The following is a 26,767-nucleotide window of genomic DNA, read 5'->3' as shown; positions in this document are numbered from 1 at the left end:
AGTGAAGGCACAGAAGCAGAGTCAGGATACAGGCCGGGATCAGTGCACAGTTGGGCAACGAAGGCACAGAAGCAGAGTCAGGATACAGGCCGGGGTCAGTACACAGTCGGGCAGCGAAGACACAGAAGCAGAGTCAGGATACAGGCTGGGGTCAGTACGCAGTCAGGCAGCAAAGGCACAGAGGCAGAGGCAGGATACAGGCTGGGGTCAGTACACAGTCGGGCAGCAAAGGCACAGAAGCAGAGTCAGGATACAGGCCGGGGTCAGTACACAGTCGGGCAGCGAAGGCACAGAAGCAGAGTCAGGATACAGGCCGGAGTCAGTACACAGTCGGGCAGCGAAGGCACAGAAGCAGAGTCAGGATACAGGCCGGGATCAGTGCACAGTTGGGCAACGAAGGCACAGAAGCAGAGTCAGGATACAGGCCGGGGTCAGTACACAGTCGGGCAGCGAAGACACAGAAGCAGAGTCAGGATACAGGCTGGGGTCAGTGCACAGTCGGGCAGCGAAGACACAGAGGCAGAGTCAGGATACAGGCCGGAGTCAGTACACAGTCGGGCAGCGAAGACACAGAGGCAGAGTCAGGATACAGGCCGGGGTCAGTACACAATCGGGCAGCGAAGGCACAGAAGCAGAGTCAGGATACAGGCCGGGGTCAATACACAGTCGGGCAACGAAGGCACAGAAGCAGAGTCAGGATACAGGCCGGAGTCAGTACACAGTCGGGCAACGAAGGCACAGAAGCAGAGTCAGGATACAGGCTGGGGTCAGTACACAGTCGGGCAACGAAGGCACAGAAGCAGAGTCAGGATACAGGCCGGGGTCAGTACACAGTTGGGCAACGAAGGCACAGAAGCAGAGTCAGGATACAGGCTGGGGTCAGTACACAGTCGGGCAACAAAGGCACAGAAGCAGAGTCAGGATACAGGCCGGAGTCAGTACACAGTCGGGCAGCGAAGGCACAGAAGCAGAGTCAGGATACAGGCCGGAGTCAGTACACAGTCGGGCAGCGAAGGCACAGAAGTAGAGTCAGGATACAGGCCGGGGTCAGTACACAGTCGGGCAGCGAAGGCACAGAAGCAGAGTCAGGATACAGGCCGGGGTCAGTACACAGTCGGGCAGCGAAGGCACAGAAGCAGAGTGAGGATACAGGCCGGGGTCAGTGCACAGTTGGGCAACGAAGGCACAGAAGCAGAGTCAGGATACAGGCCGGGGTCAGTACACAGTCGGGCAGCGAAGACACAGAAGCAGAGTCAGGATACAGGCTGGGGTCAGTGCACAGTCGGGCAGCGAAGACACAGAGGCAGAGTCAGGATACAGGCCGGAGTCAGTACACAGTCGGGCAGCGAAGACACAGAGGCAGAGTCAGGATACAGGCCGGGGTCAGTACACAATCGGGCAGCGAAGGCACAGAAGCAGAGTCAGGATACAGGCCGGGGTCAATACACAGTCGGGCAACGAAGGCACAGAAGCAGAGTCAGGATACAGGCCGGAGTCAGTACACAGTCGGGCAACGAAGGCACAGAAGCAGAGTCAGGATACAGGCTGGGGTCAGTACACAGTCGGGCAACGAAGGCACAGAAGCAGAGTCAGGATACAGGCCGGGGTCAGTACACAGTTGGGCAACGAAGGCACAGAAGCAGAGTCAGGATACAGGCTGGGGTCAGTACACAGTCGGGCAACAAAGGCACAGAAGCAGAGTCAGGATACAGGCCGGAGTCAGTACACAGTCGGGCAGCGAAGGCACAGAAGCAGAGTCAGGATACAGGCCGGAGTCAGTACACAGTCGGGCAGCGAAGGCACAGAAGTAGAGTCAGGATACAGGCCGGGGTCAGTACACAGTCGGGCAGCGAAGGCACAGAAGCAGAGTCAGGATACAGGCCGGGGTCAGTACACAGTCGGGCAGCGAAGGCACAGAAGCAGAGTGAGGATACAGGCCGGGGTCAGTACACAGTCGGGCAGCGAAGGCACAGAAGCAGAGTCAGGATACAGGCCGGAGTCAGGATACAGGCCGGAGTCAGTACACAGTCGGGCAACGAAGGCACAGAAGCAGAGTCAGGATACAGGCCGGAGTCAGTACACAGTCGGGCAACGAAGGCACAGAAGCAGAGTCAGGATAAAGGCTGGGGTCAGTACACAATTGGGCAACGAAGGCACAGAAGCAGAGTCAGGATACAGGCCGGGGTCAGTACACAGTTGGGCAATGAAGGCACAGAAGCAGAGTCAGGATACAGGCTGGGGTCAGTACACAGTCGGGCAACAAATGCACAGAAGCAGAGTCAGGATACAGGCCGGAGTCAGTACACAGTCGGGCAGCGAAGGCACAGAAGCAGAGTCAGGATACAGGCCGGGGTCAGTACACAGTCGGGCAGCGAAGGCACAGAAGCAGAGTCAGGATACAGGCCGGGGTCAGTACACAGTCGGGCAGCGAAGGCACAGAAGCAGAGTCAGGATACAGGCCGGGGTCAGTACACAGTCGGGCAGCGAAGGCACAGAAGCAGAGTCAGGATACAGGCCGGGGTCAGTACACAGTCGGGCAGCGAAGGCACAGAAGCAGAGTCAGGATACAGGCCGGGGTCAGTACACAGTCGGGCAGCGAAGGCACAGAAGCAGAGTCAGGATACAGGCCGGAGTCAGGATACAGGCTGGAGTCAGGATACAGGCCGGAGTCAGGATACAGGCCGGAGTCAGTACACAGTGGGGCAGCGAAGGCACAGAAGTAGAGTCAGGATACAGGCCGGGGTCAGTACACAGTCGGGCAGCGAAGGCACAGAAGCAGAGTCAGGATACAGGCCGGAGTCAGGATACAGGCCGGAGTCAGTACACAGTCGGGCAGCGAAGGCACAGAAGCAGAGTCAGGATACAGGCCGGAGTCAGGATACAGGCCAGAGTCAGTACACAGTCGGGCAGCGAAGGCACAGAAGCAGAGTCAGGATACAGGCCGGAGTCAGGATACAGGCCGGAGTCAGGATACAGGCCGGAGTCAGTACACAGTCGGGTAACGAAGGCACAGAAGCAGAGTCAGGATACAGGCCGGGGTCAGTACACAGTCGGGCAGCGAAGGCACAGAAGCAGAGTCAGGATACAGGCCGGAGTCAGTACACAGTCGGGCAGCGAAGGCACAGAAGCAGAGTCAGGATACAGGCCGGGGTCAGTAAACAGTCGGGCAGCGAAGGCACAGAAGCAGAGTCAGGATACAGGCCGGGGTCAGTAAACAGTCGGGCAGCGAAGGCACAGAAGCTCAAGACAGGAGCAGTGTCAGCGTACAAGCCAAGGTCACAATAAGCAGGCGGGAATCCAGAGATGGGTGAAGGGCAAATCAGGTCAAGCATGGGTAGGCAGATATAGCAGGTCAAGGCTCAGCAATCTGTTATGTGATATCATGCCATAGTTTCGCTTAAATAGGCCGTTTGGCGCCAGTGCGTGCACGTGTGTGCTTGTTTACACCTATTGGGCACACGCTAATACCTTTGCGCATGTGCAGCAATGCCCGTTATGTATTGAGCCCTTGCTCTTACTTCCAGGTATGAACATGTAATGGCCTCTGGTTCAGACTGAGCTTCTATTACTGGTTGTGGAAATTTCTATATTGTTTGAGTCGGGTGGAGCACGAAACGCGTGTGCTGAAAGATCAGAAATATCATTTATTTATTCTACAAACATCCATAAGACAGCAAATCAGAGCCGATACAATTCAGGGGCCAAACACCCCCCTTCAAAAGGGCTAAAAAAACATACAAAGAATAAAAGAGGCTCCACCATATATACAGTATATAGAAAATGACCAAATATACAGAACTCCATTGTGGTGGAAGAGTTCAAAAATGTAGGAACTGAATGGATAAAAAATGCTCTCTAGTGATTGGATAGGCTGCATTCTCAGTGATGTCACCGCTCTCTAGTGATTGGATAGGCTGCATTCTCAGTGATGTCACCGCTCTCTAGTGATTGGATAGGCTGCATTCTCAGTGATGTCATCGCTCTCTAGTGATTGGATAGGCTGCATTCTCAGTGATGTCACCGCTCTCTAGTGATTGGATAGGCTGCATTCTCAGTGATGTCACCGCTCTCTAGTGATTGGATAGGCTGCATCCTCAGTGATGTCATTGCTCTCTAGTGATTGGATAGGCTGCATCCTCAGTGATGTCATTGCTCTCTAGTGATTGGATAGGCTGCATCCTCACTGATGTCACCGCTCTCTAGTGATTGGATAGGCTGCATCCTCAGTGATGTCACCGCTCTCTAGTGATTGGATAGGCTGCATCCTCAGTGATGTCATTGCTCTCTAGTGATTGGATAGGCTGCATTCTCAGTGATGTCATCGCTCTCTAGTGATTGGATAGGCTGCATTCTCAGTGATGTCATCGCTCTCTAGTGATTGCATAGGCTGCATTCTCAGTGATGTCATCGCTCTCTAGTGATTGGATAGGCTGCATTCTCTGTGATGTCATCGCTCTCTAGTGATTGGATAGGCTGCATTCTCTGTGATGTCATCGCTCTCTAGTGATTGGATAGGCTGCATTCTCAGTGAGGTCATCGTTCTCTAGTGATTGAACAGGCTGCATTCTCTGTGATGTCATTGTTGTCCACATAGTTGAAAGTGTGCCAACTTTAAAGTAGGCTGTTGTCTGGCCCAGGTGATGCTCCCATCCGGGGGCCGGATTCTGGGAGACCCGTACCCTGTAAGGTGAGGCTGAGATGTGCTTGGCTATAAAACTTCTGGGAGTCAGGCAGTCTCCAGTTTTGGACTGAAGCCTAGGTTTTAACAGTGAAAAGCTGTCCAAGCAGGTTCTAAGGGTTAAAATAAAATAAAAAAGTCTGGAAGTTTCTGAGTTATCACCCAAATAATAAAGAACTACGATAGAAAACCACGTTAAAGCAACTCTGTTGCAATATTAAAACAAAGAAATTGCTGACAGGTACACTTAAACTGATGGTGGCCTGTACAACGCCTGTGGTTCAAGAATTGTAGATCAAAGAATATGGAGGGAAAGGTAATGTAAGAGTTAATAAAACAATAAGCTAAGTTCTGATAAGAAGGATGACTGTGCTTATAAGAGACAACTGAGAGCTCCATAAGGATAAAGCTGGTGAAGCATTGTGGCCGAGTCCTCAGAATTCCATCCCATAATCCTCTGTCGTTATGAAGAAGGAGCCATTGTTGCTCAGCCATGGGCCCGGCCGCTCTATTTGTTCTCTGGGCTATTCTAACAGTGCTGAGTAATACTTGAGGGACTAACTGGCAACATTTGATATATTTTTCTTTCTCTTTCCCCATAGGAGTGGATCATCTGGGATATCACATCAGCCCTCAGAAGTGGTATGAGCTCACTAACCGAGAGCGACTGCAATTATCACAAGACCGTGCGCAACTCCCCCGACGCGGCCAAGAATCAGGAGAGAAAAAGCAGAGACACAACGACGACAACCAACCTCGGAGACCGCATAGGAGACCTCATAGGAGACCGCATGCACAAGGAGACCTCATAGGAGACCTCATAGGAGACCACATGCACAAGGAGACCTCATAGGAGACCTCATAGGAGACCGCATAGGAGACCGCATGCACAAGGAGACCTCATAGGAGACCTCATAGGAGACCACATGCACAAGGAGACCTCCAGCAGAAGAAAACAAGCTGCTGAGATACCCTTCCCAACGACGGACGGTGATGAGACAGACAGCATGGAGGACTGACACCCTGAGACATGGCAAGTGTAGAGCCGGAAGAAAAGACATCCAACAATTCAAAAAAACAAAACCTTAAAAAATTGTAGAGCGGAAAGTTTTGCACTAAAGCACTTGCACTTGGGACCTAATGATGGATTTTGAACTTAACTTTGGACTAACATTCAATCGTCAGAGACAGTGAAAGGTGAAAGACGGGGAAATACCAGACTGGATGGTGGACAAGAGTAGAACCACAGGAAGGCATGTGATAGGAATCAGTGTATGGATAGATAATAAGAGTGCAGATAGTAGTGTTAGTGGCTGCGCCCTACAATAAGGAGGAATGGTCTGAGGAACCTTGCATGAGGTATATGAAAAGTGTAGGGAGAAGCTTCTTATAACAAGCCGAAAAGGAGTATTACCCTCAATCAACTTATAAGGCATGTGGGGAAAATTCCTAATCAAGAAGTACGGTATAATAGTTTTGCGCAAAGTTTAGACAATAGACCTCTCAAACAAAGGTGTAAGATAGGTGTAGCAAGTATTGTCTTAAAACAAGGATAAGGGATTCGTTTTTTTAGACAGTATAAGAGGAAAGAGGGGTGTATGGCCTGTATTCTCAGACAAGCTGTGAAGAGAGCTTAGGAGGTAGTATCTACAGTCAAGCTGTAGGGAAATTGTAGGCAAAGGCATCTTCCGTCAAGGTGTAGAGAGATTGTAGGTCTTGGTATCCTCCGTCAAGGTGTAGAGAGATTGTAGGTCTTGGTATCCTCCGTCAAGGTGTAGAGAGATTGTATGTCTTGGTATCTTCTGTCAAGGTGTAGAGAGATTGTAGGTCTTGGTATCTTCTGTCAAGGTGTAGAGAGGTTGTAGGTTGTGGTATCCTCAGTCAAGGTGTAGGAAGATTGTAGGTATTGGTATCCTCAGTCAAGGTGTAGGAAGATTGTAGATATTGGCATCCTCCGTCAAGGTGTAGAGAGATTGTAGTTCTTGGTATCTTCTGTCAAGTTGTAGAGAGGTTGTAGGTATTGGTATCCTCAGTCAAGGTGTAGGAAGATTGTAGGTATTGGTATCCTCAGTCAAGGGGTGAGAAGATTGTAGGTCTTGTATCCTCAGTTAAGGTCTAGAGAGATTGTAGGTTGTGGTATCCTCAGTCAAGGGGTGAGAACATTGTAGGTCTTGTATCCTCAGTCAAGGTATAGAGATTGTAGGTTGTGGTATCATCAGTCAAGGTGTAGGGAGTAGTATCTCTAGACAAGGTGTAAGGATAAGACAAGAAAGTAAAATCCTTGGTCAAGGGAGGAAGATTGTAGGAAGCAGTATCCGTAGTCAAGCTGGACTGAGTAGCAACTGTGAGTAAGGTGGAGAGCATTATATCCTTAACTATCTAAGGATAGTGAAGACTGTAGTATTCCTAATCAAAAATAACAGTATCCACTATCAAAGAGTAGGATATAGTATCCGTAGACAAGGTGTATAGAACAGTATCATCAATAAGGGTATAGGAAGAGTGTAGGAAGTAGCATTTGGCCAAGGCGTAGGAAGCAATACTCTCAAAGCACCAGGAGCACTCTAGACAATGCAAACGATGGTACTTTAGCCATAGAGAGAAGTACCTTCCGATAGCAGCCTAGTGTGCAGTATGAGTATCCAGTGGAACGTAGGATGTGGGTACTAATATGCAGAGTGAGGAGATTGTAGAAAAGCTAAAGTCAGGGACAGATTGGGTGGTGGACCCTATGCAACTGTTTGGTGTTGGCATCTAAAAGCATCTAAAAGCAGTCAGTCCTTTCTGCAAAGACTGCAGGAGGTCTACATCATTTTAAACAAAAGAGGAGGAGAGAGCTTTGATATTAGAGAAAGGAAGCCAGACACAAAAACTCTGGCACCCGAAGGTCTCAAAGTAGACCAGAAGATCACACACTAGGAATAAGAACAACAAAATTGTAGTAAAACAACGAAAGATAATCAACATTACGGAGTCACAAGTGACATCCAGAAGATGCCACGGGCCCCTGATCATGATGAGGCCGATGAGCTATATCAGAACAACTCCGTATCCTGGCTGGCATGTGGCGCCCTCTCGCTACTTGCCAACGCCTGGAGTATCCTGAGCCTGGCCAGTCGAGGAGGGAGTGGACAGCGCCCCCGCCCTCTGGAATTGCTCCTCTGCTTGCTAGCAGGAACACATTTACTCATGGCAGCCGTACCCCTCTCTCTGTTTTCGGTGGTGCAGCTGAGACGAAGACATTCACCGGGCTATGAGTGGAATGAGGGCCTGTGCAAAGTGTTTGTGTCCACGTATTACACGCTGGCGCTGTCCACGTGCCTAACTGTGGCTTGCCTATCTTACCACCGGATGTGGATGGTGCGGTGGCCTGTCAGCTACAGGCTGGGGGGTGCACGAAGACAAGCCCTTCAAGGGGCACTAGGGATTTGGGCGGCTTCCTTTGTACTGTCCACCTTGCCATCCATTGGGTGGCATGACAATGCTCGCAGATTCTACACCCGTGGTTGCCACTTCTTGGCCAGTCGGATTGGCCTGGGCTTTGGGCTGTGCTTCCAGCTCCTGTTGCTGGGAGGGGTGGGCACCGGCCTGGGCTGTTTAGGGGTGACTTTATACCATGCTTGCTGCTGCCCTGCCTCGGGGCAGAGAGGAGGGACAAGCGAAGGTGGGGCAGAGGGAATGCTGGAGGTCCCAGCCATCGTGGTGCAAGATGCTCAGGGAAAAAGACGCTCATCTTTGGATGGGTCGGAATCGCCAAGGACAGCAGCGCAGGTGACTGGTCTGATCGGGGGGATTGTGCTGCTGTATGATGCCTTGACAGGTCTACCCATACTGGTGAGAAGGAGGGGATGGGGATGCTCCATGATGTTATATCTGTGTGTGCTTTTTATATTTCAGATTCTACTCTTTCTATTCTGCTTATAGTCAGTCTATCGGGATTATTGAAATCCAACCCCTCATAAGAGAAGTACATGGGTGGGTTACCATCGCTGACCTCTTCTGAAAATGAAAGTTGCCCCCCCTGTTATTCCTATCGCTTCAAACTACTTGAGTTACCAAACAGGAACATTTATACAGATCATAGCCAAAGTCAGAAGTTCCTATCTGCATATAGTAAAACATTGTGTCCGGGGCAGCCGCCCCTCCGGCCCATCCCTTGTCCCAGCCCTGGCCAGACGACATTTGTAGAAGATGAAGTCAGCAATCTTAGATTTCAGGTTTCTCTTATGACAGGGTTACTTTACAATGAAGATCCACTCTTGATTCGATTTTTGGGGGGCTTCTGTAGACAAGCAGGGTACTGATAACCCCATATTCTCATGGCTACAAAATATAAAACCGTGTAGTCCAGGGATGGCTCAAGACATTGTGCTGCCTGGGTCCAAGAATAAAATGCTGACCCCCCCACCCAAAAAAAATCAAGCCCACCAAAAAGCCCCCACATCCATTATAATCTATGATAATTAAAACGAAAATTAATCAGGAAGTCAGATTTACATGCAACAGCTCCTTGTCTATATGCAAAATGATATGGCATTCCATTATGTTCAATTCTAAGGGGTGGGCTAGGGCAGTGTATGGACAGGCTAGGGTAGTATATGGACAGGCTAGGGAAGTATATGGACAGGCTAGGGTAGTATATGGACAGGCTAGGGTAGTATATGAACAGCCTAGGGTAGTATATGAACAGGCTAGGGTAGTATATGGACAGGCTAGAGTAGTATATGGAGAGGTTAGGGTAGTATATAGACAGGCTAGGGTAGTATATGGACAGGCTAGGGAGGTATATGAACAGGCTAGAGTAGTATATGGAGAGGTTAGGGTAGTATATGAACAGGCTAGGGTAGTATATGGACAGGCTAGAGTAGTATATGGAGAGGTTAGGGTAGTATATAGACAGGCTAGGGTAGTATATGGACAGGCTAGGGAGGTATATAAACAGGCTAGAGTAGTATATGGACAGGCTAGGGAGGTATATGGACAGGCTAGGATAATATATGAACAGCCTAGGGTAATATATGAACAGGCTAGAGTAGTGTAGGGGCAGGATATGGTAGTATATGGACAGGCTAGAGTAGTATAGGGGCAGGATATGGTAGTATATGGACAGGCTAGGGTAGTATATGGACAGGCTAGGGTAGTATATGGACAGGCTAGGGTAGTATATGTACAGGCTAGGGTAGTATATGGACAGGCTAGGGTAGTATATGGACAGGCTAGGGTAGTATATGGACAGGCTAGAGTAGTATATGAACAGGGTAGGGTAGTATATGACTAAATATAGTTTGATTCTCAAAAAAGTACTTTAACATAGGGTGACACTATGGAAGTACTAATAGTGCCATCATCCCGAAAACAGTTTAATTATAAATTGAAATACTACAAGAAGTGGACTTTATAGGCACCCAAGTAAAATAAGAAAAATATTACTACTTTTTTAGTTCTTTTACTTGGGTGCCTATAAAGTCCACTTCTTGTAGTATTTCAATTTCTAATTACAGGGTAGTGTAGGGGCAGGATAGGGTAGTATATAGACAGACTAGAGTAGTATAGGGGCAGTCTATAGTATTGTAGGGGCAGGCAGAGTAGCCCAGGGGCAGTTGTCATCATGACACACAAAACTGCTAGAAAAAAAAAATCTTGGTTGTCAATTTTCTAGGTAAATAGAAGAGAGGGAGAGGTGGAGATCAGACCCGGAACCTGATGAACTCCTTGGGGATGCATTAAGATGCAAATTCTTCTTACCCAATATGAGTCCCTGACCTCAAAAATGTTATTTTGGCTGTACGGGCGCCACAGACATGCTCTACAATATTATAATAATATCTGTCTTACCAGAATAGGGGCTGTTATACTCGCTAAGGTGGGCAACTCACAGCAAGTCTGGCAATCTCACATATCTGTGATGGTCATATTATAGTGTGTGTCAGCAAAGCTCAGAAACATCCCAGTATTGCTGAAGCCATGGGAGGAATAGTGCCCCATCATTGGTGTCAGTGGGAGGAATAGTGCCCCATCATTGGTATCAGTGGGAGGAATAGTGCCCCATCATTGGTGTCAGTGGGAGGAATAGTGCCCCATCATTGGTGTCAGTGGGAGGAATAGTGCCCCATCATTGGTATCAGTGGGAGGAATAGTGCCCCATCATTGGTGTCAGTGGGAGGAATAGTGCCCCATCATTGGTGTCAGTGGGAGGAATAGTGCCCCATCATTGGTGTCAGTGGGAGGAATAGTGCCTCATCATTGGTGTCAGTGGGAGGAATAGTGCCCCATCATTGGTGTCAGTGGGAGGAATAGTGCCCCATCATTGGTGTCAGTGGAGGAATAGTACCCCATCATTGGTGTCAGTGGGAGGAATAGTGGCCCATCATTGGTGTCAGTGGGAGGAATAGTGCCCCATCATTGGTGTCAGTGGGAGGAATAGTGCCCCATCATTGGTGTCAGTGGGAGGAATAGTGCCCTATCATTGGTGTCAGTGGGAGGAATAGTGCCCCATCATTGGTGTCAGTGGGGGGAATAGTGCCCCATCATTGGTGTCAGTGGGAGGAATAGTGGCCCATCATTGGTGTCAGTGGAAGGAATAGTGGCCCATCATTGGTGTCAGTGGGAGGAATAGTGCCCCATCATTGGTGTCAGTGGGAGGAATAGTGCCCCATCATTGGTGTCAGTGGGAGGAATAGTGCCCCATCATTGGTGTCAGTGGGAGGAATAGTGCCCCATCATTGGTGTCAGTGGGAGGAATAGTGCCCCATCATTGGTGTCAGTGGGAGGAATAGTGTCCCATCATTGGTGTCAGTGGGAGGAATAGTGGCCCATCATTGGTGTCAGTGGGAGGAATAGTGTCCCATCATTGGTATCAGTGGGAGGAATAGTGTCCCATCATTGGTGTCAGTGGGAGGAATAGTGTCCCATCATTGGTGTCAGTGGGAGGAATAGTGCCCCATCATTGGTGTCAGTGGGAGGAATAGTGCCCCATCATTGGTGTCAGTGGGAGGAATAGTGCCCCATCATTGGTGTCAGTGGGAGGAATAGTGCCCCATCATTGGTGTCAGTGGGAGGAATAGTGCCCCATCATTGGTGTCTTTGGAAGGAATGGTCCCCCAAAACAATGCAATAAGGATGGCTAAGATAGAACATGAAAGACACATAGCGGAGGAGAGAAAAAAAAATCCCAAGAAATTCTTGAAGTATGTAAACAGTAAAAAAGGGAGGACAGACCATATTGGCCCCATAAAGAATGATGAAGGACATCTGGTTACAAAAGATGGGGGGATGGTGAAGGTATTGAATTTATTCTTCTCCTCAGTCTTCACGAGGGAATCGGGGGGCTTCAATCACCAAAACTGCAGTGTTTATCCTCATGACACATCACAGGAAGCCCCTCCATGGCTAACAGAGGACAGAATTAAAATTAGACTTGGGAAACTTAACATTAATAAATCACCGGGACCAGATGGCTTGCACCCGAGGGTACTTAGGGAACTAAGTCAAGTAATTGCCAGACCATTGTTCCTAATTTTTACTGACAGTCTACTGACTGGAATGGTACCAGCTGATTGGAGAAAAAACAATGTAGCACCAATATTTAAAAAAGGGCCCAAAATACATCCCTGGGAATTACAGACCAGTCAGCCCAACATCAATAATATCTAAACTCTTGGAGGGGATGATAAGGGACTATATACAAGATTTTAGTAATGAGAACGGTATCATTAGAAGTAATCAGCCTGGATTCATGAAGAATCGTTCTTGCCAAACCAATCTACTGACCTTCTATGAGGAGGTGAGTTGCCATCTAGATAAAGGAAGGCCCGTAGACGTGGTGTATCTGGATAAAGGAAGGCCCGTAGATGTGGTGTATCTAGATAAAGGAAGACCCGTAGATGTGGTGTATCTAGATAAAGGAAGGCCCGTAGACGTGGTGTATCTAGATAAAGGAAGGCCCGTAGACGTGGTGTATCTAGATAAAGGAAGGCCCGTAGATGTGGTGTATCTAGATAAAGGAAGGCCCGTAGACGTGGTGTATCTAGATAAAGGAAGGTCCATAGACGTGGTGTATCTAGATAAAGGAAGGCCTGTAGATGTGGTGTATCTAGATAAAGGAAGGTCCGTAGACGTGGTGTATCTAGATAAAGGAAGGTCCGTAGACGTGGTGTATCTAGATAAAGGAAGGCCCGTAGACGTGGTGTATCTAGATAAAGGAAGGCCCGTAGATGTGGTGTATGTAGATAAAGGAAGGCCCGTAGATGTGGTGTATGTAGATAAAGGAAGGCCCGTAGACGTGGTGTATCTAGATAAAGGAAGGCCCGTAGATGTGGTGTATGTAGATAAAGGAAGGCCCGTAGACGTGGTGTATCTAGATAAAGGAAGGCCCGTAGACGTGGTGTATCTAGATAAAGGAAGGCCCGTAGATGTGGTGTATCTAGATAAAGGAAGGCCCGTAGACGTGGTGTATCTAGATAAAGGAAGGCCCGTAGACGTGGTGTATCTAGATAAAGGAAGGTCCATAGACGTGGTGTATCTACATAAAGGAAGGCCTGTAGATGTGGTGTATCTAGATAAAGGAAGGTCCGTAGACGTGGTGTATCTAGATAAAGGAAGGCCCGTAGACGTGGTGTATCTAGATAAAGGAAGGCCTGTAGATGTGGTGTATCTAGATAAAGGAAGGCTCGTAAACGTGGTGTATCTAGATAAAGGAAGGCCCGTAGACGTGGTGTATCTAGATAAAGGAAGGCCCGTAGACGTGGTGTATCTAGATAAAGGAAGGCCCGTAGATGTGGTGTATCTAGATAAAGGAAGACCCGTAGACGTGGTGTATCTAGATAAAGGAAGGCCCGTAGACGTGGTGTATCTAGATAAAGGAAGGCCCGTAGACGTGGTGTATCTAGATAAAGGAAGGCCCGTAGACGTGGTGTATCTAGATAAAGGAAGGCCCGTAGACGTGGTGTATCTAGATAAAGGAAGGCCCGTAGACGTGGTGTATCTAGATAAAGGAAGACCCGTAGACGTGGTGTATCTAGATAAAGGAAGGCCCGTAGACGTGGTGTATCTAGATAAAGGAAGGCCCGTAGACGTGGTGTATCTAGATAAAGGAAGGCCCGTAGACGTGGTGTATCTAGATAAAGGAAGGCCCGTAGACGTGGTGTATCTGGATAAAGGAAGGCCCGTAGACGTGGTGTATCTAGATAAAGGAAGGCCCGTAGATGTGGTGTATCTAGATAAAGGAAGGTTCGTAGACGTGGTGTATCTAGATAAAGGAAGGTTCGTAGATGTGGTGTATCTAGATAAAGGAAGGTTCGTAGACGTGGTGTATCTAGATAAAGGAAGGCCCGTAGACGTGGTGTATCTGGATAAAGGAAGGCCCGTAGACGTGGTGTATCTAGATAAAGGAAGGCCCGTAGACGTGGTGTATCTAGATAAAGGAAGGCCCGTAGACGTGGTGTATCTAGATAAAGGAAGGCCCGTAGATGTGGTGTATCTAGATAAAGGAAGGCCCGTAGACGTGGTGTATCTAGATAAAGGAAGGCCCGTAGACGTGGTGTATCTAGATAAAGGAAGGCCCGTAGACGTGGTGTATCTAGATAAAGGAAGGCCCGTAGACGTGGTGTATCTAGATAAAGGAAGGCCCGTAGACGTGGTGTATCTAGATAAAGGAAGGTCCATAGACGTGGTGTATCTAGATAAAGGAAGGCCTGTAGATGTGGTGTATCTAGATAAAGGAAGGTCCGTAGATGTGGTGTATCTAGATAAAGGAAGGCCGGTAGACGTGGTGTATCTAGATAAAGGAAGGCCCGTAGACGTGGTGTATCTAGATAAAGGAAGACCCGTAGACGTGGTGTATCTAGATAAAGGAAGGCTCGTAGACGTGGTGTATCTAGATAAAGGAAGGCCCGTAGACGTGGTGTATCTAGATAAAGGAAGGCCCGTAGACGTGGTGTATCTAGATAAAGGAAGGCCCGTAGACGTGGTGTATCTAGATAAAGGAAGGCCCGTAGACGTGGTGTATCTAGATAAAGGAAGGCCCGTAGACGTGGTCTATCTGGATAAAGGAAGGTCCGTAGACGTGGTGTATCTAGATAAAGGAAGGCCCGTAGACGTGGTGTATCTAGATAAAGGAAGGCCCGTAGACGTGGTGTATCTAGATAAAGGAAGGTCCATAGACGTGGTGTATCTAGATAAAGGAAGGCCTGTAGATGTGGTGTATCTAGATAAAGGAAGGTCCGTAGACGTGGTGTATCTAGATAAAGGAAGGCCCGTAGACGTGGTGTATCTAGATAAAGGAAGGCCTGTAGATGTGGTGTATCTAGATAAAGGAAGGCTCGTAAACGTGGTGTATCTAGATAAAGGAAGGCCCGTAGACGTGGTGTATCTAGATAAAGGAAGGCCCGTAGACGTGGTGTATCTAGATAAAGGAAGGCCCTAAGATGTGGTGTATCTAGATAAAGGAAGACCCGTAGACGTGGTGTATCTAGATAAAGGAAGGCCCGTAGACGTGGTGTATCTAGATAAAGGAAGGCCCGTAGACGTGGTGTATCTAGATAAAGGAAGGCCCGTAGACGTGGTGTATCTAGATAAAGGAAGGCCCGTAGACGTGGTGTATCTAGATAAAGGAAGGCCCGTAGACGTGGTGTATCTAGATAAAGGAAGACCCGTAGACGTGGTGTATCTAGATAAAGGAAGGCCCGTAGACGTGGTGTATCTAGATAAAGGAAGGCCCGTAGACGTGGTGTATCTGGATAAAGGAAGGCCCGTAGACGTGGTGTATCTAGATAAAGGAAGGCCCGTAGATGTGGTGTATCTAGATAAAGGAAGGTTCGTAGACGTGGTGTATCTAGATAAAGGAAGGTTCGTAGATGTGGTGTATCTAGATAAAGGAAGGTTCGTAGACGTGGTGTATCTAGATAAAGGAAGGCCCGTAGACGTGGTGTATCTAGATAAAGGAAGGCCCGTAGACGTGGTGTATCTAGATAAAGGAAGGCCCGTAGACGTGGTGTATCTAGATAAAGGAAGGCCCGTAGACGTGGTGTATCTAGATAAAGGAAGGCCCGTAGACGTGGTGTATCTAGATAAAGGAAGGCCCGTAGACGTGGTGTATCTAGATAAAGGAAGGCCCGTAGACGTGGTGTATCTAGATAAAGGAAGGCCCGTAGACGTGGTGTATCTAGATAAAGGAAGGCCCGTAGACGTGGTGTATCTAGATAAAGGAAGGCCCGTAGATGTGGTGTATGTAGATAAAGGAAGGCCCGTAGACGTGGTGTATCTAGATAAAGGAAGGCCCGTAGATGTGGTGTATGTAGATAAAGGAAGGCCCGTAGACGTGGTGTATCTAGATAAAGGAAGGTTCGTAGACGTGGTGTATCTAGATAAAGGAAGGCCCGTAGACGTGGTGTATGTAGATAAAGGAAGGCCCGTAGACGTGGTGTATCTAGATAAAGGAAGGCCCGTAGATGTGGTGTATGTAGATAAAGGAAGGCCTGTAGATGTGGTGTATCTAGATAAAGGAAGGTCCGTAGACGTGGTGTATCTAGATAAAGGAAGGCCCGTAGACGTGGTGTATGTAGATAAAGGAAGGCCCGTAGACGTGGTGTATCTAGATAAAGGAAGGCCCGTAGATGTGGTGTATGTAAATAAAGGAAGGCCCGTAGACGTGGTGTATCTAGATAAAGGAAGGCCCGTAGATGTGGTGTATCTAGATAAAGGAAGGCCCGTAGACGTGGTGTATCTAGATAAAGGAAGGCCCGTAGACGTGGTGTATCTAGATAAAGGAAGGCCCGTAGACGTGGTGTATCTAGATAAAGGAAGGCCCGTAGACGTGGTGTATCTAGATAAAGGAAGGTCCATAGACGTGGTGTATCTAGATAAAGGAAGGCCTGTAGATGTGGTGTATCTAGATAAAGGAAGGTCCGTAGATGTGGTGTATCTAGATAAAGGAAGGCCCGTAGACGTGGTGTATCTAGATAAAGGAAGGCCCGTAGATGTGGTGTATCTAGATAAAGGAAGACCCGTAGACGTGGTGTATCTAGATAAAGGAAGGCTCGTAGACGTGGTGTATCTAGATAAAGGAAGGCCCGTAGACGTGGTGTATGTAGATAAAGGAAGGCCCGTAGACGTGGTGTATCTAGATAAAGGAAGGCCCGTAGACGTGGTGTATGTAGATAAAGGAAGGCCCGTAGACATGGTGTATCTAGATAAAGGAAGGCCCGTAGACGTGGTGTATCTGGATAAAGGAAGGCCTGTAGATGTGGTGTATGTAGATAAAGGAAGGCCCGTAGATGTGGTGTATCTAGATAATGGAAGGCCCGTAGACGTGGTGTATGTAGATAAAGGAAGGCCCGTAGACGTGGTGTATCTAGATAAAGGAAGGCCCGTAGAAGTGGTGTATCTAGATAAAGGAAGGCCCGTAGAAGTGGTGTATGTAGATAAAGGAAGGCCCGTAGACGTGGTGTATCTAGATAAAGGAAGGCCCGTAGACGTGGTGTATCTGGATAAAGGAAGGCCTGTAGATGTGGTGTATCTAGATAAAGGAAGATCCGTAGACGTGGTGTATCTAGATAAAGGAAGGCTCGTAGACGTGGTGTATCTAGATAAAGGAAGGCCCGTAGAAGTGGTGTATCTAGATAAAGGAAGGCCCGTAGACATGGTGTATGTAGATAAAGGAAGGCCCGTAGACGTGGTGTATGTAGATAAAGGAAGGCCCGTAGACGTGGTGTATCTAGATAAAGGAAGGCCCGTAGAAGTGGTGTATCTGGATAAAGGAAGGCCTGTAGATGTGGTGTATCTAGATAAAGGAAGGCCCGTAGACGTGGTGTATCTAGATAAAGGAAGGCTCGTAGACGTGGTGTATCTAGATAAAGGAAGGCCCGTAGACGTGGTGTATGTAGATAAAGGAAGGCCCGTAGACGTGGTGTATCTAGATAAAGGAAGGCCCGTAGACATGGTGTATCTAGATAAAGGAATGCCCGTAGACGTGGTGTATGTAAATAAAGGAAGGCCCGTAGACGTGCTGTATCTAGATAAAGGAAGGCCCGTAGATGTGGTGTATCTAGATAAAGGAAGGCCCGTAGACGTGGTGTATCTAGATAAAGGAAGACCCGTAGACGTGGTGTATCTAGATAAAGGAAGGCCCGTAGACGTGGTGTATCTAGATAAAGGAAGGTTCGTAGACGTGGTGTATCTAGATAAAGGAAGGTTCGTAGATGTGGTGTATCTAGATAAAGGAAGGTTCGTAGATGTGGTGTATCTAGATAAAGGAAGGCCCGTAGACGTGGTGTATCTGGATAAAGGAAGGCCCGTAGACGTGGTGTATCTAGATAAAGGAAGGCCCGTAGACGTGGTGTATCTAGATAAAGGAAGGCCCGTAGACGTGGTGTATCTAGATAAAGGAAGGCCCGTAGATGTGGTGTATCTAGATAAAGGAAGGCCCGTAGACGTGGTGTATCTAGATAAAGGAAGGCCCGTAGACGTGGTGTATCTAGATAAAGGAAGGCCCGTAGACGTGGTGTATCTAGATAAAGGAAGGCCCGTAGACGTGGTGTATCTAGATAAAGGAAGGCCCGTAGACGTGGTGTATCTAGATAAAGGAAGGTCCATAGACGTGGTGTATCTAGATAAAGGAAGGCCTGTAGATGTGGTGTATCTAGATAAAGGAAGGTCCGTAGATGTGGTGTATCTAGATAAAGGAAGGCCCGTAGACGTGGTGTATCTAGATAAAGGAAGGCCCGTAGATGTGGTGTATCTAGATAAAGGAAGACCCGTAGACGTGGTGTATCTAGATAAAGGAAGGCTCGTAGACGTGGTGAATCTAGATAAAGGAAGGCCCGTAGACGTGGTGTATCTAGATAAAGGAAGGCCCGTAGACGTGGTGTATCTAGATAAAGGAAGGCCCGTAGACGTGGTGTATCTAGATAAAGGAAGGCCCGTAGACGTGGTGTATCTAGATAAAGGAAGGCCCGTAGACGTGGTCTATCTGGATAAAGGAAGGTCCGTAGACGTGGTGTATCTAGATAAAGGAAGGCCCGTAGACGTGGTGTATCTAGATAAAGGAAGGCCCGTAGACGTGGTGTATCTAGATAAAGGAAGGTCCATAGACGTGGTGTATCTAGATAAAGGAAGGCCTGTAGATGTGGTGTATCTAGATAAAGGAAGGTCCGTAGACGTGGTGTATCTAGATAAAGGAAGGCCCGTAGACGTGGTGTATCTAGATAAAGGAAGGCCTGTAGATGTGGTGTATCTAGATAAAGGAAGGCTCGTAAACGTGGTGTATCTAGATAAAGGAAGGCCCGTAGACGTGGTGTATCTAGATAAAGGAAGGCCCGTAGACGTGGTGTATCTAGATAAAGGAAGGCCCGTAGACGTGGTGTATCTAGATAAAGGAAGGCCCGTAGACGTGGTGTATCTGGATAAAGGAAGGCCCGTAGACGTGGTGTATCTAGATAAAGGAAGGCCCGTAGATGTGGTGTATCTAGATAAAGGAAGGTTCGTAGACGTGGTGTATCTAGATAAAGGAAGGTTCGTAGATGTGGTGTATCTAGATAAAGGAAGGTTCGTAGACGTGGTGTATCTAGATAAAGGAAGGCCCGTAGACGTGGTGTATCTAGATAAAGGAAGGCCCGTAGACGTGGTGTATCTAGATAAAGGAAGGCCCGTAGACGTGGTGTATCTAGATAAAGGAAGGCCCGTAGACGTGGTGTATCTAGATAAAGGAAGGCCCGTAGACGTGGTGTATCTAGATAAAGGAAGGCCCGTAGACGTGGTGTATCTAGATAAAGGAAGGCCCGTAGACGTGGTGTATCTAGATAAAGGAAGGCCCGTAGACGTGGTGTATCTAGATAAAGGAAGGCCCGTAGACGTGGTGTATCTAGATAAAGGAAGGCCCGTAGATGTGGTGTATGTAGATAAAGGAAGGCCCGTAGACGTGGTGTATCTAGATAAAGGAAGGCCCGTAGATGTGGTGTATGTAGATAAAGGAAGGCCCGTAGACGTGGTGTATCTAGATAAAGGAAGGTTCGTAGACGTGGTGTATCTAGATAAAGGAAGGCCCGTAGACGTGGTGTATGTAGATAAAGGAAGGCCCGTAGACGTGGTGTATCTAGATAAAGGAAGGCCCGTAGATGTGGTGTATGTAGATAAAGGAAGGCCTGTAGATGTGGTGTATCTAGATAAAGGAAGGTCCGTAGACGTGGTGTATCTAGATAAAGGAAGGCCCGTAGACGTGGTGTATGTAGATAAAGGAAGGCCCGTAGACGTGGTGTATCTAGATAAAGGAAGGCCCGTAGATGTGGTGTATGTAGATAAAGGAAGGCCCGTAGACGTGGTGTATCTAGATAAAGGAAGGCCCGTAGATGTGGTGTATGTAGATAAAGGAAGGCCCATAGACGTGGTGTATGTAGATAAAGGAAGGCCCGTAGACGTGGTGTATCTAGATAAAGGAAGGCCCGTAGACGTGGTGTATGTAGATAAAGGAAGGCCCGTAGACATGGTGTATCTAGATAAAGGAAGGCCCGTAGACGTGGTGTATCTGGATAAAGGAAGGCCTGTAGATGTGGTGTATGTAGATAAAGGAAGGCCCGTAGATGTGGTGTATCTAGATAATGGAAGGCCCGTAGACGTGGTGTATGTAGATAAAGGAAGGCCCGTAGACGTGGTGTATGTAGATAAAGGAAGGCCCGTAGACGTGGTGTATCTAGATAAAGGAAGGCCCGTAGAAGTGGTGTATCTAGATAAAGGAAGGCCCGTAGAAGTGGTGTATGTAGATAAAGGAAGGCCCGTAGACGTGGTGTATCTAGATAAAGGAAGGCCCGTAGACGTGGTGTATCTGGATAAAGGAAGGCCTGTAGATGTGGTGTATCTAGATAAAGGAAGATCCGTAGACGTGGTGTATCTAGATAAAGGAAGGCTCGTAGATGTGGTGTATCTAGATAAAGGAAGGCCCGTAAACGTGGTGTATGTAGATAAAGGAAGGCCCGTAGACGTGGTGTATCTAGATAAAGGAAGGCCCGTAGAAGTGGTGTATCTAGATAAAGGAAGGCCCGTAGACATGGTGTATGTAGATAAAGGAAGGCCCGTAGACGTGGTGTATGTAGATAAAGGAAGGCCCGTAGACGTGGTGTATCTAGATAAAGGAAGGCCCGTAGAAGTGGTGTATCTAGATAAAGGAAGGCCCGTAGAAGTGGTGTATCTAGATAAAGGAAGGCCCGTAGACGTGGTGTATCTGGATAAAGGAAGGCCTGTAGATGTGGTGTATCTAGATAAAGGAAGGCCCGTAGACGTGGTGTATCTAGATAAAGGAAGGCTCGTAGACGTGGTGTATCTAGATAAAGGAAGGCCCGTAGACGTGGTGTATGTAGATAAAGGAAGGCCCGTAGACGTGGTGTATCTAGATAAAGGAAGGCCCGTAGACATGGTGTATCTAGATAAAGGAATGCCCGTAGACGTGGTGTATGTAAATAAAGGAAGGCCCGTAGACGTGGTGTATCTAGATAAAGGAAGGCCCGTAGATGTGGTGTATCTAGATAAAGGAAGGCCCGTAGACGTGGTGTATCTAGATAAAGGAAGACCCGTAGACGTGGTGTATCTAGATAAAGGAAGGCCCGTAGACGTGGTGTATCTAGATAAAGGAAGGCCAGTAGACGTGGTGTATCTGGATAAAGGAAGGCCCGTAGACGTAGTGTATCTGGATAAAGGAAGGCCCGTAGACGTGGTGTATCTGGATAAAGGAAGGCCTGTAGATGTGGTGTATGTAGATAAAGGAAGGCCCGTAGACGTGGTGTATGTAGATAAAGGAAGGCCCGTAGACGTGGTGTATCTAGATAAAGGAAGGCCCGTAGACGTGGTGTATCTGGATAAAGGAAGGCCTGTAGATGTGGTGTATGTAGATAAAGGAAGGCCCGTAGACATGGTGTATGTAGATAAAGGAAGGCCCGTAGACGTGGTGTATCTAGATAAAGGAAGGCCCGTAGACATGGTGTATGTAGATAAAGGAAGGCCCGTAGACGTGGTGTATCTAGATAAAGGAAGACCCGTAGACGTGGTGTATCTGGATAAAGGAAGGCCCGTAGACGTGGTGTATCTAGATAAAGGAAGGCCCGTAGACGTGGTGTATCTAGATAAAGGAAGGCCCGTAGACGTGGTGTATGTAGATAAAGGAAGGCCCGTAGACATGGTGTATCTAGATAAAGGAAGGTCCGTAGATGTGGTGTATCTAGATAAAGGAAGGCCCGTAGACGCCCGTAGACGTGGTGTATCTGGATAAAGGAAGGCCCGTAGACGTGGTGTATCTAGATAAAGGAAGGCCCGTAGACGTGGTGTATCTGGATAAAGGAAGGCCCGTAGACGTGGTGTATCTAGATAAAGGAAGGCCCGTAGACGTGGTGTATCTGGATAAAGGAAGGCCCGTAGACGTGGTGTATCTAGATAAAGGAAGGCCCGTAGACGTGGTGTATCTAGATAAAGGAAGGCCCGTAGATGTGGTGTATCTAGATAAAGGAAGGCCCGTAGACGTGGTGTATCTAGATAAAGGAAGGCCAGTAGACGTGGTGTATCTGGATAAAGGAAGGCCCGTAGACGTAGTGTATCTGGATAAAGGAAGGCCCGTAGACGTGGTGTATGTAGATAAAGGAAGGCCCGTAGACGTGGTGTATCTAGATAAAGGAAGGCCCGTAGAAGTGGTGTATCTAGATAAAGGAAGGCCCGTAGAAGTGGTGTATGTAGATAAAGGAAGGCCCGTAGACGTGGTGTATCTAGATAAAGGAAGGCCCGTAGACGTGGTGTATCTGGATAAAGGAAGGCCTGTAGATGTGGTGTATCTAGATAAAGGAAGATCCGTAGACGTGGTGTATCTAGATAAAGGAAGGCTCGTAGATGTGGTGTATCTAGATAAAGGAAGGCCCGTAAACGTGGTGTATGTAGATAAAGGAAGGCCCGTAGACGTGGTGTATCTAGATAAAGGAAGGCCCGTAGAAGTGGTGTATTTAGATAAAGGAAGGCCCGTAGACATGGTGTATGTAGATAAAGGAAGGCCCGTAGACGTGGTGTATGTAGATAAAGGAAGGCCCGTAGACGTGGTGTATCTAGATAAAGGAAGGCCCGTAGAAGTGGTGTATCTAGATAAAGGAAGGCCCGTAGAAGTGGTGTATCTAGATAAAGGAAGGCCCGTAGACGTGGTGTATCTGGATAAAGGAAGGCCTGTAGATGTGGTGTATCTAGATAAAGGAAGGCCCGTAGACGTGGTGTATCTAGATAAAGGAAGGCTCGTAGACGTGGTGTATCTAGATAAAGGAAGGCCCGTAGACGTGGTGTATGTAGATAAAGGAAGGCCCGTAGACGTGGTGTATCTAGATAAAGGAAGGCCCGTAGAAATGGTGTATCTAGATAAAGGAATGCCCGTAGACGTGGTGTATGTAAATAAAGGAAGGCCCGTAGACGTGGTGTATCTAGATAAAGGAAGGCCCGTAGATGTGGTGTATCTAGATAAAGGAAGGCCCGTAGACGTGGTGTATCTAGATAAAGGAAGACCCGTAGACGTGGTGTATCTAGATAAAGGAAGGCCCGTAGACGTGGTGTATCTAGATAAAGGAAGGCCAGTAGACGTGGTGTATCTGGATAAAGGAAGGCCCGTAGACGTAGTGTATCTGGATAAAGGAAGGCCCGTAGACGTGGTGTATCTGGATAAAGGAAGGCCTGTAGATGTGGTGTATGTAGATAAAGGAAGGCCCGTAGACGTGGTGTATGTAGATAAAGGAAGGCCCGTAGACGTGGTGTATCTAGATAAAGGAAGGCCCGTAGACGTGGTGTATCTGGATAAAGGAAGGCCTGTAGATGTGGTGTATGTAGATAAAGGAAGGCCCGTAGACATGGTGTATGTAGATAAAGGAAGGCCCGTAGACGTGGTGTATCTAGATAAAGGAAGGCCCGTAGACATGGTGTATGTAGATAAAGGAAGGCCCGTAGACGTGGTGTATCTAGATAAAGGAAGACCCGTAGACGTGGTGTATCTGGATAAAGGAAGGCCCGTAGACGTGGTGTATCTAGATAAAGGAAGGCCCGTAGACGTGGTGTATCTAGATAAAGGAAGGCCCGTAGACGTGGTGTATGTAGATAAAGGAAGGCCCGTAGACATGGTGTATCTAGATAAAGGAAGGTCCGTAGATGTGGTGTATCTAGATAAAGGAAGGCCCGTAGACGCCCGTAGACGTGGTGTATCTGGATAAAGGAAGGCCCGTAGACGTGGTGTATCTAGATAAAGGAAGGCCCGTAGACGTGGTGTATCTGGATAAAGGAAGGCCCGTAGACGTGGTGTATCTAGATAAAGGAAGGCCCGTAGACGTGGTGTATCTGGATAAAGGAAGGCCCGTAGACGTGGTGTATCTAGATAAAGGAAGGCCCGTAGACGTGGTGTATCTAGATAAAGGAAGGCCCGTAGATGTGGTGTATCTAGATAAAGGAAGGCCCGTAGACGTGGTGTATCTAGATAAAGGAAGGCCAGTAGACGTGGTGTATCTGGATAAAGGAAGGCCCGTAGACGTAGTGTATCTGGATAAAGGAAGGCCCGTAGACGTGGTGTATCTGGATAAAGGAAGGCCTGTAGATGTGGTGTATGTAGATAAAGGAAGGCCCGTAGACGTGGTGTATGTAGATAAAGGAAGGCCCGTAGACGTGGTGTATCTAGATAAAGGAAGGCCCGTAGACGTGGTGTATCTGGATAAAGGAAGGCCCGTAGACGTGGTGTATCTGGATAAAGGAAGGCCCGTAGACGTGGTGTATCTAGATAAAGGAATGCCCGTAGACGTGGTGTATGTAAATAAAGGAAGGCCCGTAGACGTGGTGTATCTAGATAAAGGAAGGCCCGTAGAAGTGGTGTATCTAGATAAAGGAAGGCCCGTAGACGTGGTGTATGTAGATAAAGGAAGGCCCGTAGACGTGGTGTATGTAGATAAAGGAAGGCCCGTAGACGTGGTGTATCTAGATAAAGGAAGGCCCGTAGAAGTGGTGTATCTAGATAAAGGAAGGCCCGTAGAAGTGGTGTATGTAGATAAAGGAAGGCCCGTAGACGTGGTGTATCTAGATAAAGGAAGGCCCGTAGACGTGGTGTATCTGGATAAAGGAAGGCCTGTAGATGTGGTGTATCTAGATAAAGGAAGATCCGTAGACGTGGTGTATCTAGATAAAGGAAGGCTCGTAGATGTGGTGTATCTAGATAAAGGAAGGCCCGTAAACGTGGTGTATGTAGATAAAGGAAGGCCCGTAGACGTGGTGTATCTAGATAAAGGAAGGCCCGTAGAAGTGGTGTATCTAGATAAAGGAAGGCCCGTAGACATGGTGTATGTAGATAAAGGAAGGCCCGTAGACGTGGTGTATGTAGATAAAGGAAGGCCCGTAGACGTGGTGTATCTAGATAAAGGAAGGCCCGTAGAAGTGGTGTATCTAGATAAAGGAAGGCCCGTAGAAGTGGTGTATCTAGATAAAGGAAGGCCCGTAGACGTGGTGTATCTGGATAAAGGAAGGCCTGTAGATGTGGTGTATCTAGATAAAGGAAGGCCCGTAGACGTGGTGTATCTAGATAAAGGAAGGCTCGTAGACGTGGTGTATCTAGATAAAGGAAGGCCCGTAGACGTGGTGTATGTAGATAAAGGAAGGCCCGTAGACGTGGTGTATCTAGATAAAGGAAGGCCCGTAGACATGGTGTATCTAGATAAAGGAATGCCCGTAGACGTGGTGTATGTAAATAAAGGAAGGCCCGTAGACGTGGTGTATCTAGATAAAGGAAGGCCCGTAGATGTGGTGTATCTAGATAAAGGAAGGCCCGTAGACGTGGTGTATCTAGATAAAGGAAGACCCGTAGACGTGGTGTATCTAGATAAAGGAAGGCCCGTAGACGTGGTGTATCTAGATAAAGGAAGGCCAGTAGACGTGGTGTATCTGGATAAAGGAAGGCCCGTAGACGTAGTGTATCTGGATAAAGGAAGGCCCGTAGACGTGGTGTATCTGGATAAAGGAAGGCCTGTAGATGTGGTGTATGTAGATAAAGGAAGGCCCGTAGACGTGGTGTATGTAGATAAAGGAAGGCCCGTAGACGTGGTGTATCTAGATAAAGGAAGGCCCGTAGACGTGGTGTATCTGGATAAAGGAAGGCCTGTAGATGTGGTGTATGTAGATAAAGGAAGGCCCGTAGACATGGTGTATGTAGATAAAGGAAGGCCCGTAGACGTGGTGTATCTAGATAAAGGAAGGCCCGTAGACATGGTGTATGTAGATAAAGGAAGGCCCGTAGACGTGGTGTATCTAGATAAAGGAAGACCCGTAGACGTGGTGTATCTGGATAAAGGAAGGCCCGTAGACGTGGTGTATCTAGATAAAGGAAGGCCCGTAGACGTGGTGTATCTAGATAAAGGAAGGCCCGTAGACGTGGTGTATGTAGATAAAGGAAGGCCCGTAGACATGGTGTATCTAGATAAAGGAAGGTCCGTAGATGTGGTGTATCTAGATAAAGGAAGGCCCGTAGACGCCCGTAGACGTGGTGTATCTGGATAAAGGAAGGCCCGTAGACGTGGTGTATCTAGATAAAGGAAGGCCCGTAGACGTGGTGTATCTGGATAAAGGAAGGCCCGTAGACGTGGTGTATCTAGATAAAGGAAGGCCCGTAGACGTGGTGTATCTGGATAAAGGAAGGCCCGTAGACGTGGTGTATCTAGATAAAGGAAGGCCCGTAGACGTGGTGTATCTAGATAAAGGAAGGCCCGTAGATGTGGTGTATCTAGATAAAGGAAGGCCCGTAGACGTGGTGTATCTAGATAAAGGAAGGCCAGTAGACGTGGTGTATCTGGATAAAGGAAGGCCCGTAGACGTAGTGTATCTGGATAAAGGAAGGCCCGTAGACGTGGTGTATGTAGATAAAGGAAGGCCCGTAGACGTGGTGTATCTAGATAAAGGAAGGCCCGTAGAAGTGGTGTATCTAGATAAAGGAAGGCCCGTAGAAGTGGTGTATGTAGATAAAGGAAGGCCCGTAGACGTGGTGTATCTAGATAAAGGAAGGCCCGTAGACGTGGTGTATCTGGATAAAGGAAGGCCTGTAGATGTGGTGTATCTAGATAA

At 47.9% G+C, this 26,767-nt stretch overlaps 1 protein-coding gene across 2 annotated transcripts in view; it reads left to right on the top strand.

Annotated features, from left to right (window-relative positions):
- The first annotated feature begins 7,672 nt into the window (after nucleotides 1–7,672).
- The window catches only part of GPR162 (G protein-coupled receptor 162), an 86,358-nt gene continuing 67,263 nt past the window's right edge, over nucleotides 7,673–26,767 (top strand). The window contains exon 1 of one of the 2 annotated variants that reach the window (XM_077467106.1): nucleotides 7,673–8,449. In XM_077467106.1, the coding sequence (XP_077323232.1) occupies nucleotides 7,673–8,449 (777 nt within the window). Of the gene's footprint in view, nucleotides 8,513–26,767 lie in introns of both variants that reach the window. The other variant, XM_077467105.1, reaches the window with a different exon arrangement.

Source organism: Lithobates pipiens, unplaced genomic scaffold (assembly GCF_037356315.1).
Source record: "Lithobates pipiens isolate NorthernLeopardFrog02 unplaced genomic scaffold, aLitPip1_a1.2 Scaffold_47, whole genome shotgun sequence".
NCBI lineage: Eukaryota > Metazoa > Chordata > Amphibia > Anura > Ranidae > Lithobates > Lithobates pipiens.
Note: the sequence above shows the minus strand (reverse complement) of the source record. Positions and strands in the feature narration are given on the sequence as shown.